The 17099-nt window shown below is 35.2% G+C and overlaps 1 protein-coding gene across 1 annotated transcript in view; it reads right to left on the reverse strand.

Annotated features, from left to right (window-relative positions):
• Window positions 1–17099, reverse strand: part of LOC121371595 (ribosomal protein S6 kinase alpha-5-like) — a 56636-nt gene that overhangs the window by 21673 nt on the left and 17864 nt on the right. Inside the window, exons 2-3 of the mRNA XM_041497600.1 lie at window positions 1676–1744; window positions 772–990 (exon numbers count right to left, since the gene is read on the reverse strand). Coding sequence (XP_041353534.1) covers window positions 772–990; window positions 1676–1744 — 288 coding nt within the window. The remainder of the gene's footprint in view (window positions 1–771; window positions 991–1675; window positions 1745–17099) is intronic.

The following is a 17099-nucleotide window of genomic DNA, read 5'->3' on the forward strand; positions in this document are numbered from 1 at the left end:
AGCCTCCGCAAGAAGTGTTTCCTTTTCAAAAAATAATTTTATATGCACTTTCCTACAGACAGGAAAGCATATACCACAGCCTTTGTCCAGTTGTGGTGCACTGGTTTGAACGAGAAAAAACCCAATCAGCTGAATGGATCCACCGAGGTGGTTCGATCCTGCGACGAAAATTTATGAAGTATATGAAGCCAAAATAATGGTGCCAGAATTGACTCTTGTTAACCAGTCTAAACATAGTTGTCTGAGTAATACTGCTACTTGCAGAAAAGTAAGGCAAGTGGGGTGGGAGGGAGGTGTTATTTAAAAAAAATTCTTTCATTGAGATATGAACACAAAAAAATCCAGCACTGTTCAACTGATCAGAATACAATAAAATGTATATATTAACTTATAATCACTTGGATGGATCATGGGTCGATGGAAGAATGAATGGATGTAACAAAGGATGGATGGATGGATGGATGGATGGATGGATGGGCCTTTGCCTTGTGAAATGAAGTGCTGTTTATATTTGATATTATTGCCAAGTCATTGCTTTACCAAAATATACTGGGATGTCTAGTACAGAAATTCAGTTTGCATGGTGAAAAGTATTCTCATTTTGATGTCACACCCCTGTTTATGATTAATAATAACCTCATATAAAGGTCACTTTGTCTATTCATCTTTACCTCTGCTCATAAAGGCCATATTTCATAGGTCCCTTGTATGGCATGTATTATAATTTAAAAAATAAAAATGTGAAAAAAAATCAATAAAAAATCAACTTACCAAGAATAAGATGCAGCTTGGCATCTGTTTGGAAAGCATAATGAAGCTTAACAAGAAACGGTGATTGTCGAATTGACTCCAAAACCTGTCGCTCTGTCTTCGTGTGTTCTGTTGTCTTTGTCTTCTGGACAATGCTGGCCTTTTTCAATACTTTCATAGCATACAACTTCTTATGGTCTGATCCACCAATTTTCCTCACAAGGAAGACTTTTCCATAAGCTGAAATAACATACACACACATCTTACTGAAGTAAAGCAATTTTGAATCTGTATTTGTTAAGAAAATACACCGTACAGAGCCTGAAGTCACAGACAGTAAACAAAGCTAAGAATCTTTCTAATAATAACCAATGCTATTTCCAGTCAATAGTAAAGTTACTTTATCAGGATGGCACAGGTCACAATCCTGTCACTTGGGAAAAAGGCTAGACAGTTTCACTAATTGGCATACCGGTACTTCAAACTTTGCTGCAAGCATTTTCGTTTAACAAATTAAAACTGCACTTGACTGCTGCAGAATATCATAAATATATTTAAGTAGAACTTCTACTAGAAAAACATCATCTAGATACTAACTTCAGTAATATGTTTTTAAAACTACTTTTTTTTTCAATTCTCTTTTGAAATACTTTTGGAAAGTAAAATTACAAAATACAAAATACACATACTAAATACATACATGTATACTAAAGATATGACAATAACTGAGAAATCTTTAACGTAAAAACATTTTTCTTCCACTTAAAAACTATAAAATTATTTTCTTATCACTAGCATACTTGAGACTGTTTAGTGTTATTTATAACCAGTTTACCTACAAATTCTATGGTTTATTATGTTATTAAAAAACATTCAACAACAAAACTTAAAAATATAACAACTGCTTAATTAATAATTCCCTTACCTCCAGTTCCTAGCACTTTTAATAGTTCAAAATCTTTGACTCCAACCCTGTCCTTCCCTGTCATGTTCACTGAAATGGAAAGTGATATCATTAGTTTATACCGAAATAAATAATTACCCTGTATTAGTCATATGAACTCAGATAAAACATTTAAAAGGTTCTACATGAAAATACCACTGAAACTGCAACAGTAAATAACATCCACATTAAATGAACCCAGTACCGTAACAATTGTTATAAGTCTGCCTAAGTAGCCAATATAAAATATCTTCATCTAGAGTGAATTCAGTTTTGATACTTTCATGATTAATAGTTACATCAGTACAAAGCAGACATTACACTCATCACCAGTGTTGGCAAAAGGTATGTCTTGACTTACATCCAAATGTAATTTAAGTAACTTAAAAAATGTTTATTTGTGAAATGTTGTTCAGTTGTATATTATATTTGTATGCAAATCTGAACACAGCCATACACACACACACACACACACACACACACACACACACACACACACACACACACACACACACACACACACACACACACACACACACACACACACACACCTCTATTCTAACAAGTTATACATTCATGTAAATAACCACATGATATATATCCAGGTAAATTAAGATCACAGTACAGTGTATTTTTGGATTCAGCCAAGCTGATGTCAAGCAGACGGCAGATAAATAAACTAGACTGATGTCACAACAAAAACATTAAAACCAACCATTGTGATGTCTTTGTTAGATAACTGTATTACATGTATTTATAAATACTGTTTAAACTGTATGTAACAGATTAAAATAACCCTCATATTCAAAAGAGTGAGAGAAAGATATGCGACAGAGAAAGAGTATGAGAGTAAGAGAGAAAGTGAATGGGAGGTTAAACTAAAAATCTTCATAGAGGATTTGTCACAAGTGTTTTTATTCCCCTACTGGTCTAACCGGAGGGGACTACAGGTTCCAATACCATCCCTCTGTCTGTCTGTCTGTCCCACATATAGTTTTGCAGATGTTTTTTTTTTTCAAAAGGCTTTGAGATATTGACCTGAAATTTTGTTTTATAGCTTTATCATGTACTGTTACAGATAAAGTTTGACTTTCATGGTGATTTACCCATTTTTAACAGAATTATGGCCCTTGAAATTAGGAGAAGAGAAAAGGTGTTTTCAGACTTTTTTTTAAAGGGAACCTTTAGATACTGAGCTAAAATTTTGTGTATAACTCTGTCATGTAATGTTACTGTGACTTTTATAGCAATTTACACATTTTTGACTGAGTTATAGCCCTTGAACTTAGGAGATATGAAAAAAAAAAAAAATTCAGACTTGCAATGCCTGAATTGGTTTTTTTATAACTTTATCATATACCATTACAGATCAAGTTTAACTTTCATGGTGATTTACCCACTTTTCAAAAAGTTATGGCCCTTGAATTTAAGAACTATAAAAAATTGTTGGGCCCGATGGGTAGGTACTCTCAAAATGCTTGTTTAATAAAGAAAATATCAACCAAGTCCATGTTCACGGGTATTTGCTGAGGCTCTGCCGAGACCAATACCAATCAACTAGATGAGGTTGATATTTTACATATTAAAAAACATGAGTAGCGAATTCTATATAACACTTATAAAATAACATTTTAATTCGATATTTTGTAAATCACAAATGACCCATTGAAAGCAAACAAATATTAAACTGGGTTAATACTGGTAAATATCAAATGGGTTTATGACAGATATTATGGCTATGTCATACGATAAAATACTTTATAGTATAGACAAAATATAGCATTTCTTTCATTTCCTCACTGCCTGTTCTCACTCTGATAACACTTATTGTTTATTGTTTATTGCTTATTGTGTTGTTAAACTATACGTCCCATTCATAACTCTATTACAGTGGTAAACAAATCAGTTAATTGCTAAGTAGAGATGATAATTTTTGTATTGAGATACAAGTATATTGTATATGGGTCCCCCGTATTACGATTTGTATCATGTTATTAACAGTGACATCAACCAATTTTAACAAAATACTTGATACAAGTTTATTATTTAAAAAATTAAGTATGTGGATCCATTTAGAGAACTAAAACATATTCAATACTGTCAAGCTCTTCCTTTTTTTTTCACATCCATAAACACAATTAAGAAAACCAGTTGAATCTAAGTGATTGGGATTTCCGACTAACAACGAACTTAAAATATGGAAATTACCAAGTGTATTATTACAGTTATGTTATGCAGATGATTTACTAGTGATTCTTGAATCATAATATATTGGTATACCAATAATACCATGTATCTCCAATTGATAGTTCATTGAACTTTTAAGGATTGGCTTAAAATGTAACTGGCTAAATACTCACAATTTATTCAAATGAAATATGCTTGAAAAAAATAAATTCAAACACACACACCAAACATAACCTAATACCCACTTTAAAAGAAGAAAAACGACTACCTTAAAACCTTGAAGAACTCGTCTGTCGAACATGACAAGATCCGTCAAACATTATCTGTCTACCTCAAGACTACTACCGGTAATAAAGTACTGTACAGATTGATATATAGTGGTCACTAGACTTTAGCCTTCATGTGAGAAGCAGCTAACATGATGTACACATTTAACTGTCACGTGTACGCTTCACCATTATTGTATTCTGTATGTCAGAATTCCACCATGTGGAAAGGTATTAAGTGCATTCACAGTGTAATTCTAATACTATTTGTAAATAGTCACTGTAAATGGCATAACATAAAATGCTAGTGTTCAAGTTCACATTATATCATATGGTGACAGTCCGTATTGGACAAGATCTGAGGCTATATGCATTGCATCCAACACAGACTTACTTCACAATGTGAACTCATAAAGTTCCAAATTGAAGAAATGTTTTATTTAACGACGCACTCAACGCATTTTATTTATGGTTATATGGCGTCAGACATATGGTTAAGGACCACACAGATATTGAGAGAGAAAACCCACTGTTGCCACTTCATGGGCTACTATTTTTTTCGATTAGCAGCAAGGGATATTTTATATGCACCATCCCACAAACAGGTTAGTACATACTACAGCCTTTGATCTACCAGTTTTGGCGCACTGGCTGGAACGAGAAATAGCCCAATGGGCCCAATGACGGGGATTGATCCCAGACCAACCGTGCATCGAATGAGCAACTTACCACTAGGCTACGTCCTGCCCCTTTCCATATTGAAAACAACTTAATAACCCCATAGCACTCACTAACATTCTTTGTGTGCACAAGTAATTTCTGCTCAGTCATGTATTACAACTGATGTCATTATTAATATATAATAAAAAGCAAGTATCTTAAATCACATAGGCTTTGGGAGTTGTTGTTTTTGTGTGTGTATGGGTGTGTGTGTGTGTGTGTGTGTGTGTGTGTGTGTGTTTGTGTGTTAGGTGGGGGTTTGTTTGGGGTTTGTTTTGTTTTTTGTGGGGTTTTTTTTTTTTGGGGGGGGGGGGGGGGGGGGGGGGGGTCATTAATTTAACCCTGTGAAAACATACAGGACCTAATATGAATTACTATCATATCAGAATCAGTGTTCTCCAACTTTTATGCGACCAGGTTGGCGGACAAACGAGTGGACGAAGTCCACAAGGGGGGAGGGGGGAGTAATGAGCCCTCTCGCACCGGAAAATTTTGTAAATCTTAAGTCACAAATGGTGCTTTTTTTCTGGCATTTAATAGTTGATTTAAATAAAGTTAACCATAATCTATCTCATAATCTGCCACACCGGCACCGGTCACGCTGAAGTAGTATGGCCTAGATGATCATAGGCCTAAATGTGTGCAGCCAGTGGGCTAATCTCACCTGAACATTTTTGAAAATAAAAGCTCATATAGATGCGATTTCCTGGCATCTGGGGATAGTTATTTTGAAGTCTTTCATTGCATAAAATATTATTCTCGATTTATGGTTTTCAACATGCCAACAGCCAGCAATAGACAATTCCCCTGCATGAAATTTGCCCGGACCCTTGTCAATTACTCGCAAGGACTAAGATTTACTAAAAATCATAGTATGCAATGACCTGTCCGGCGAGATTGGCCAGCCAGCAACCTGATGCAAATAAACTTTAGCAGGGGGTAATTAACAATTGTTGAGCACCGTGACACTAATGAAACTTGTTAATTACCAATTACAATGATTTTGATAACAGTTCTGGAGGCTTTAAAAATCTAAACATCAATCAAGAAAACCCAATGATGAATGGCATTTGAGCGCGACTCAGTTAATTTATCAACAAAATATCCAAGTGGAGCTTACTTTGGTAAAAGATAACCTGACCTCTGGCTTATAAAGTTAATTTTAGCAGCGGTTCAACCATCCGCCATGCCCGCCAGTGTTTCCGTGATGAAAGTGCATCTATCGGCCGATGTCAAAATAAAAGAAATGAGGATGAATGTAATTTTTTATGTACATGCCCACAATTCACCATTATACGGAACTCATTTTTAAATTCAGTGTGGCACCGCCTCCATTGACAACAGCATCAGATTGGATGCAGCGAGAAAGGTCGGCAGGTCAGTGGCTATGCGCCAAAATGCTCATGCTGCACGTGGTACTTTGTGGGCTGGGCTTTATTAAACTAGACCTACGTCAAATTTCACACGCAGGGTAGAACCATCACAGAAATCGGTTAAATCGGCGATTAATATCTATGTTATAAAATCAATAAATTACGTTTGGTATCGAATTCGAAATAAAAATATTTTAAATAGGGCCTAGGCTTCATCACAGCCTTTATAATCTATCCAGGGGTACTTCTTACGGTAGACATCTGAAAATGTTGTCCGATGTTTGCCGACTGTGGGGTCTTCTGACGAAGGTCGTTTAGTGCCGGTATTAGGGAGGGGCCTTGAAGCGTTATCGTTGGTACATGTAGGCCTACGGATAAATCCGAAAGCGGACAAATCTTTCTTCCCTGCCATGATTAAATATTACGTCGGTATAAACGACCAGGACACAATGCGCTAGCCTGTGCAGGATTTTATAGGGAGTGGTCGTGACGTCATATCGCGGTAAACTGCATGCTGACGAAACAAACCAGGGATCGTATAGGCCTTGGAGTAATTAGAGGAGGGTGCACGACGCTAATCGCAGTACAAACAATACACTACGAGCATTCAGACATGAAGCCCGAGCTTTCTTCAGTAGGTCCTTTGGTTTCTTCAATAGGTCCTTTGATGTCTAACTTCATGCAATAAATTTTCTAACGTTATTTAGGGGATATCCCTAATGTGTTTTCCGATTTGCGGACATATATCGGTGGTTTTACTGTCGCAAATTTAGTTTTATTGGCGACGCGTTAGCAAATCGGAAAACACAGTAGGGTTATCCCTATTCTAATTAAAATGTTTGCTGGTTGATTTTAAATAGGCCTATAAGAATAAGCCTATAAACGTCACCAGCTGGTGATATTAACAGACGATGGGTGGTCGGACAGTTAGCGGCTCGAACATAGATGTGTAATTTGACATATTTAATCTGCTCTCATGATTAGATAACGACTAATAAAGAATAATATGTTCATTTCTGACATAAAAACTTCTCAGTATTTAACGACTTCTGTACGTAATATGAACGCTACAGAAATTGTCTTTATGACGTCATTACAAAACAACCCTGTTCCTCGCTTAACCTATGACGTATTTCTGCCAGAAAATTTGCGACCGGTATATTGGTGATTTTACCACCTGAAATGTTTAGCAGGGATCCAATCAACCGTTCTTACAAATGTGTTGAATTAGAATATTATTATTATATACTCCAAGTCCAAGTACAGGCTAAATATAGCGATAGGTGAATAGAACTGACGGAAGTTTTTTTCGTCAGAGCGGATTGATTTTCGACTTGGCGGCATTTTTTATCAGCTTGGCGGACCCGTCTGCAAAAATCTTCAGCTTGGCGGCGCAAATTCTCAGCTTGGCGGGTGTACAAGCTGCTTACTGGGGTTGGAGAACACTGAGAATATAGTTGTAAATGTACAAATGAATTTATAACAGCAACTGAAACAATAAGTGGTTTACAAACATGACTATGTAAACGGACACACAAAGCCGCGACCGACTGTTAATGATCTTCTGATGACACTAATTCAGCCCCGACAGCCAGCCAGGAAGTCTATCTGATCAATCTTTACATCCACGCAGACTTCCAGCAGCAATGAAGTTAATAATAACACCACATATGGTGGCAAGTCGGTCAGCCAGTGCCACAATAGTGCTCAAGTACACAACATAGATGATAGAGCACTCAGCAACACGATTTGTTTTTGCTGGTTTATGGACCATAAATAATTCAAAATAAATAGTTGACCAGTTGTGGTGTACTGGTTGGAATGAGAAAAAACACAATCAGTTGAATCAATCCACCAACCGACTGAGCTAAATCCCACACCTGTAGGACTTAAAATATTTTTTAAAAATTGAGTTAAACTTGAAACTTATGTTGAACTACATGTAAGTGTAAAGTTGACACAGTCACCACTGCTGTCAGGAAGGTAATATCTATATCCTGTATTTTTACTTTGTCAAGGCAAGATGATCAAATACTGTGACCATGTCTGTATTTAAATGCTCCACTTAACATTTAACTTTTCCCTACAAATTTCCCATGATCATTGCTCACTTCTTGTCTCGTGTAAATGGGTCAGTATGTCACTAAATGTTTTAGTTATTTCACCATGGCACTCAAAACAGCTGAAAAGTAATATTAGTTCATGACTTATGTTGACACTAAATTGATGTCGAGTTCTTTTTTTCCCATTTCCATTAATTATACATGTGCATGAATATTAGTTTAAGCAGGGACCCAACTTACAAAATTTGTATGTGACTTATTTTACTAATACTGACTAGTTTTCTTCCTTCCATATTATGCTAGGCTCAGACTACCAACTGTCAGTAAAAAGTGGGCCAACTTTCTGAGCACTCTTACAACTAGATTCTCATCGTATAACCCATTAGTTGTTAATTTCAGGGCACCCGTCTTAAGTCGGGAGTTTGGGAAATTACAACATAACCATTGAGTTGACCAACTTCGTTTGAACAGTTGACAGTTCAAGCCTAGCATTACAAGCATCTTTGTTATGACATTTTTACATTTTCTTAAGATCAACAAAAGAACGGAACAAATACATACTGCATGCATGATCTGCAATGTATAACAGTTTTCATCTTGTTTATAACATTAGACACTAGTGTGCTTTCCTCCTGTATAAAGTAAGACAGAAGAAAAATAGGTCAGTTTAGTTGAATGATGATGAATGCATGTGGTTTTACGTAACTTTTAAAATTTAAGACGTGAAAAGTGACAAATGAATTTAAAAATTGTCCACTGCCTTGAGATAAATAAAATGAGAAAATAATCCTGATGTGTTACAAAGTATTTATTTTCTAACATTCTCAAGTTTGTACTCTAATGTTGGCTATGGTATTTTATAGACAAGGCCAATGCAATTTGTAACCAACAATAAAAAATATATACATCAACTGAATGAGCATCCACCATGCATAAAACACCCACACCACAAACACAAAAAACCTCATGGAAACACAATCTATCAATACCCCTATTTTCACTTTAACCTAATACTACTACAAGTCATATATGTATATTATACTGGTGTGTATACCATCCAAGCATAATAAAAACATTTCAGAAGACCAATCCGGTATAAAAACCAAAATCAAAATACCTGCCTGATTCATGGACCATGTGATCATTTGTGAAAAATCCCTAAACATATTATGGTGGTAGCGGCATGCACACGCAACATGTGTACCCGGTAACTTTTTCAAGGTACAGGACACATTACACAAGTCTCACTTGGGGTGCTTTGTTTGTACAAATACCCTAATCTATAATATTAGTCTGGTCTCACACTTGCTTCCCACAATCTGCAACAGCTTGTGACGACATTGTTATAAAGCATACAGTAAGTGAAACAGATAGTCAACACACTGTAAAGGTTAACTCATGAACAACAAGGAAATATCATAAAGATCAATGAGGACATTTTTTTAGCCCCAAGATTACCTTTAGGTTACGGTGCCACCATATTAGCACTGTGTAGGTGGCATTTTATACACATGTAGGACGTAATACTATTGTCTAACTAGGTGAACGTTTACCACTATATTCTTAGGAGAGATTTTACCTAGATTATGATACTTAGTTTATTATACATGTCACTAGGTGAAAATTTAACTTCTATGTGTTATGATACTATGTTATTATAGACAGGTGATTTTTAAAATTTATTTATTTTAATTAATTAATTTAATTTGTTTTTTTTATTTTTTTATTTAGTTATGTTATAACATTAGGCAAGGGTTTACCAAGGTTATAATACCACTATATTATCGAGGTTATACCACTTGATCACTATACTATAGTGACTATAGGTAGATTATATTTTACATGTATACCACTATATTACCGAGGTTATACCACTTGATCACTATACTATAGTGACTATAGGTAGATTATATTTTACATGTATACCACTATATTAGTCTATGATTATCACAGTATTTCTAAGTAACATTGTAATTTTTCCAAGCATCCATTAAAAAATACCTATGCCTGTAAGTCAAATATTTTTCCTCAAAAGATTATTTTATAACTTGAGGTTTGACTAATAAGGGGGTGCTTTACCACTGGACTATTTCCCACACCCTCAAATGTTAAAGGAAGGGACAATCAAGGCATTTGACCTGGTATGCATATTCAACGATATATAATACACATTATTGCTTAATATCAAGTACAATCGTATAGTTAATTAATAAAACGGTTAAATGTGACGGCTATTATATATAACGGGCGCAGCCATTTTGTATCATCCCAGTGAATATGCCCTCTGGCGTGCTGGTGGTTACGTAATACCTAACGTGTTACGTCAGGAATTAGTCTTCGAACTGAAGAAATAAAACATACCTGATTTTTGCGGATGCATCGCAATATTCTGTAATAATAATCATCCCAGTAAGCCAGCAACAATTATATATTTATGTTTAATACAAAATAAACCACCATTGTCAAAGTGTTGAAATAACTGTATTATGGTTTGTACATAAATTAACCCATGTACTGAAATAATAATCGGAGTGTTTTCTTAGTTAATTGGTCTTTTCTTTCTGTTGTTCCTGATTGGCAGGTGTATATTTAGACGGTCCCCAGACACTGTGTCTAGACATGCTAAAAAGACGTGCCTCTTTTATTAAGATCCATGGGTATTGTGTGTTAACTGTACGGACACCCCTCTAATCGTAATCGATCAGCTGTCTGCTTTATTACTGTAAGAAATTCTGTAAAACCCTTGATTAAGTAGACTTTCCCATCTAAAATCACAAAACTGACCAATTACGTAGTCCCAAAGAAAAGAAAATTATCACTTGGGTATCGTGAGTGGTAGTTTTTTGCTCAAACGTAGCATACCAATAGGTCTAATAATATGTATTTTTTTCTTTGGATTTAAAAAAAAAGAAAAATACTAAACTCCTACTATACTATAACTATATATTCAGATAGCTAATTTATTATACTATCAAGTCATTTATGTTGTTTTACAAGTCAGGTTAATGAAAGCGAAGCAAAGTGCCGTGTCATAAATTAATGCGTTTGTTTACACTGTGCAGAGAGCAGATGGACGGAGCTGATGTCACTTCGCCCCAAGCTATACCACCGGACATCACAAAAATTAAACAAAATGGCTGCCCCCAGTTAGCAGGAATAATCGTGTTTTTTTTATTAACTCTAAAATTACACGTTTTTCATTTGTTAAAGTGTCAGTATGTATTGGTGGTCCGGGTATGCCTCTTTCCAACACATAAATCTCTTGTTTGAGTTTACTCTACCTTTAAAGACAATTAGAGAAATTAATTAATCTGTATTAAATCGTTTCAAATGACCTTGACCTTCCCATGGGGACACTTTTATTGGGATGGATGTCTGTATTGTTATTTGGTAATCATTTATACTAAATATGAAAGTCATCCACTAAATAATTATTAGATACAATAAAAAAAATGTACTTTGACCAAATTCTAAATGATTTTGACCTTGAACTGAATTAACATGGGTGGGACTATGCAGTTGAAAGACTATCACTTGATGAACAGCCGTCTAATGGATGCCACATATAAGAGTCATCCATTCGACAGTCCAAGAGTTAAAAGCAATTAAAGAAACTTTAACCAAACTGTAACCATACTTAAATCAAACACTAACCAAGCTTAACAGTGTTTTCCCCCAGGATTTTTGTTCAGACAGTTGAAATTAAAACACTGAAGTACTCTATATGCCACTCCAAGGGCAGGCTGTTTTGTTTCATGTTATTTTCACAACAACAATTTTCATACTTAATTAGTTAATTTTTGTGTTAAAATAACAAAATGCCTTTGATTTTTTGTTTCAAAAACTGTATATTTTTTGGTATTTAAGAAAAAAAACCAAAAATTAAAATGATGCTAAACATTCAACATGCAAACTAATTACATGTAGATAAACCAGCTAAATATATATACAATTACTGTGTGATTTTCTTACCCCAAACACCCCCCCCCCCCCCCCGTTGACTGTAGTATTCAGTTCCATAGCACCATACCCAAAAATTTATTTCTTGCAGAAACACTGTTCTTCTGATCCCTATGGTATTTCTGAAATATAGTTACACAGACACAGACTTGAACTTCAGTACAATGACACTTCACCTACACTGTCCTTGTACACAGTTATGTTAGTGACATACTCAGTTTGAACTTTTCACTATATGCAATAAAAACAAATATTGCTTTAGGTGTGAGCAACACTGTGGCATTACATCTGTAAAACTGTGTTTGTAAGTATGATCAGGTATACTCAGAGGCATGACACCTCATGTGAAGACAGGGACTGGGGGAGTCAGCTGTACTATGTATTAATTGAACTTTGGGTTATATATTATCTTCAGAGTTGGGGGGGGGGGGGGGGGCACACTAGTGCCCCCTGCCTCTCCACTTCAGACATCTATAATACATGTATCTAAGTGGAATTTATAAAATGATTCTCAAACAATAACATAAGATTTGTTTTTTGTTTAACAGCACCACTAGAGCACATCGCTTTACTACAGCTTATTGAATGTCAAACATTTGTTAATTCTGATACATAGTCTTCAAATACCCAGACCCTGAAATTTAACAAATTGGTATCACCTGGGCGGACAAAGTCTTGTGGTGTTTTTTTTAATAGCCCTATGCTGTAGTTAATAAATTAGTATGATAGACTTTTGTAAGGAGTAGCTTTTTGGTGGATTTCATCCCATAAACATAGTAAGGAGAGAACAAATTCTTGTACAATATTTTTGGGTAGGGATAACAAAATGTATAATAACTTTGCAACCAATGGACATAGCCACACAAATTAGCACTCATGTTTATATTAAACCCTTCTACACTCTGATATATTATACAGTGTTCGAAATAAGCACTTATCCGTTTGTCCTGACAAGTGATAATCTGCTGGGACAAGCAAAATGTATGTTAATGGTTGTCCAGTATACAAGTAAAAATTTATAATGCTGTTTCATTTTGAGCAATCAAAAACATTGTCCTTGTTCTTGAATAAAACTAACAACTTATTTGGACAAGTAAAAATAATGGTGGATTTCTAGATGTACTTGTCCGGTGGACTAGTGAAAAATTTGGCTTATTTCTATCACTGTTATATATACAAATTGCTGTAATAATTAGGTCATCAGAAGTCAAATAGTCATGACATTTTGTTGATTTAAAAAATCCAACACCGTAGCATTAATGGTAGGTACTATTGCTTCATGTATCAGGGATATATTTCAACTTAATTGCCTAGAATGTGAAGGATAGACAACCTGTGAGTAATTAAAGGGGTCTTTGTTAAATTGTTTTGAAAAAAGGTGCCTTTACAACAAATGACAGAAAAACAAAACTAACATAAAAGTTTGAAAGACCCGTAATATATCCCTCATACATGAAGCAGTAGTACCATTAATGCCAAGGACAAGGTGTCAGATTTTTAAAATCAATAAAATGTCATGACCTTTTGACCTCCGATGACCTAATATTACACTGTTTATTGTACATATGTTTATTGGGTGATATCCACCAAAAAGCAACTCCTTACAAAAGTCTATAATACTAATTTATTAACTACAGGATATTCAAAACACACCAAGAGACTTTGCCCTCCCAGGTGATACCAATTTAGGCTCTGGTCCATGGACTATCAGAGGGAACCTGAGCAATACATTTTTCTATTAGCTGCAAGAGATAGTTTATGTGCACTTTTGCAGACAGGACATAACATACCATGGCTTTTTATTTAAAAAAAACCCAGACATGGGGCACTTGCTGGCCCAGGTAAAACCCCCAGAGAATGGGTTCACTAAGAGGATTCGATCCAATGACTTAAGCACTTCGAGTATATTTATACAATTAAAAAGGAAATTATATTTTTCAATAACCCAAAACAATGTAAATATGATGTTCTGTATACTATTAACACATTTTCAATAACCAAAAACAATGTAAATATGATGTTCTGTATATTATTAACACTACATTGCAACAATGACATTTCTCTTTGTAGCAAGTTCTATTAACTACAGAGTGTATACATTTCAAGTAAATAAACAATACATGTATTTACAATTAAAACTGTCATAGTATTGCTAACACGAACCGTCTCCACATGCAGCTACATATATATGAAATATATTGTGTACTGTATAGACTACATAGTGTACAACAAAAATTAATGTGAATTTTACAAGTACATTCACAAAGCATTTAACTACATGCAGCTAAAAATAGACCTGGAATATACAACTTAATAACCTATACACACCATGGCTATAATTAGACCATGACAAAATTTTTTAGTTTCTCAACTAGAATCAATGTGAATATGATCAGCTAGCAGACAGGTGTCAAAACTACAGCCAGTAGTGGTTGTGGTGTTATTTGGGGAATCCTATCACTGTGGTCACACTGTGTGTGTACAGGTCTGGTTGGGACAACACCTCATGAACGCTGTCATCAGGAAAACACTTGATAAACTTGCACTGCTGTATCAGCTAGTTGAGACACACTGTAAGCTTGACTGGAGTCAACACTGCTACTGGTGTGTTATTTCCTCACATTACAAAGTCGGTGATCCATGCTAAGATTTAAGCTATGTCTCCAGTGTGCGAAAATGCTGGAGCATAATAAACGTAAGAGTCTGAAAAAAATATGTGCTCAATGTATCAACAATATGGTGTCACTATGTGCAGTATGGGGGAAATATGCACACAGATCAGTACATGTAACAAACTTGTGCATACATTCATGCAGCACAAACACAGGGAATTGCATGGAATGACATAAGCAGTGATATACCTGCTCACCTTTAGCATCATGTTTTTTAATTATTTACTCCAAAAAAGAAAAAAGAGAAAAATAATAAATAACATTTAAGAATGAGACAGTAATAATAATGATGATGATGATGATCGTCGTCGTCGTCATCATTATCATCATCATCATCAAGCACTGAATTTGGAAAAACATTTTAGGTTGTATCAAATTATAAAAATTAGGTACCGGTAATTAAGATATTTTGGGACCCAAAATTTTGAATATGCAGAAGAACGGAATCCTAAATTTGCAGACTCGTAATAATAATGATAATAATTGTTTTAAAAACCAATTTTAAATTTAAAAATAAACTACAACCATAACTCAAAACAAGACTAGCCTTGGAGGATAAGTTGTCACACTTGTACCCGATTTGTTTGTTCTTTGTACAATAAAATGTTTTCAAACATAGTTAATCCATTAGACTTAAGGTCAGTAGGTACTTGGTTCACATCCCAGTACCAGTTCTCACCCAGTGTCATTGCAAAGGTGGCAGACACACTAGGTTTTTCCCCATCCAGCTTTCCCCACAGACTTCTCTTTCAATACCCCTTTGGTGGGCACAAGAGCTATTTCTCGTTTCAGCCAGTGCACCATGACTGCTATATCAAAGGCCATAGTATGTGCTGTCCTGTCTGTGGGATGGTGCATATAAAAGATCCCTTGCTACTAATTAAAAAATGTAGCAGTTTTCTTCTCTAAGACTATATGTCAAAATTACCACGTTTGACATCCAATAGCCGATGATTAATAAATCAATGTGCTCTAGTGATGTTGTTAAACAAAACAAACTTCTTCTCTTTCACTAACAATTAACCTGGACAGTGAGCTTATGCTTGTGCCTTGGGCAGCATGCTTTAACCTTTATCGGCTGCAAGCAAAAGCACGGAACCTAAGTTGAAATGAATGAATCAAGATCATTACTGACACTTTAATTTGTCCATACTGTGGTGATACACCTCAAAGTATCAATGTAAAATGGCCACACCGGCTTTGATGGTGTAATGGTTTAGCCATCAGCTTAAGGCTGATAGGTCAGAGTAGTGAGGCGGTATTAATTCATCATCGGCTTTTGGATGTCAAATATCTGATACCTCTGACACATAGTTTTCAGAGGACAACCACTACATTCTCGCATTAGAATGAATGAATAAATGTTTAACGACACCCCAGCACGAAAAATACATCGGCTATTGGGTGTCAAACTATGGTAATGGAAACAAATAGGGTGATGATCAACATCAATAGAAAAATTCAAGATATAAATAAAAACAGTGTAATGAATGAATGAATGAATGTTTAACGACACCCCAGCACGAAAAATACATCGGCTATTGGGTGCCAAACTATGGTAATGCAAATAAATAAAGTGATGATCAACATCAATATAAAAATTCAAGATTTAAACAAAAACAGTGCAAAAACACAAAATATCACAGAATTTTACAGATACTGAATTTTACTCAAAATTTTAATTTGGTGCTGTATTGGCCATTCTCAAAGAGAATGTTACACCCCTGCACCACAGTGAGGTTACAGCACGCGCAGGGGTTCTCGCATTAGTCACAGACAAGATATCACACACCACACTGTTTAATATACCAGGCATGGGCCACTGGCTGGAACAGGTTAAAAAAACACAACAGTGTTCTCTGATGGGCTGGTTGATTCTATGACCAAAGTACCTCACCTCAAGCAAAAAATGTACCATTTAACTATATCCTACCCATTTCTAATAATGACCAGTAATAAAACACTCAAAGAATGGTACAGTGCAATCACTACATATGGTTTATAATTATATATATTCACCATGTTCATGATCAAATATAATCATGCATGCCAGAACATTCAGCTGCATGATATTCACAATGATTTATAAAAATATCAAATGTAGACGTGATATGAGCGAAAAGGAATAATTATGTTTAATGAATAATCGACACATCAGCATACCA

Source organism: Gigantopelta aegis, chromosome 4 (genome assembly GCF_016097555.1).
Source record: "Gigantopelta aegis isolate Gae_Host chromosome 4, Gae_host_genome, whole genome shotgun sequence".
Classification (NCBI taxonomy): Eukaryota; Metazoa; Mollusca; class Gastropoda; order Neomphalida; family Peltospiridae; genus Gigantopelta; species Gigantopelta aegis.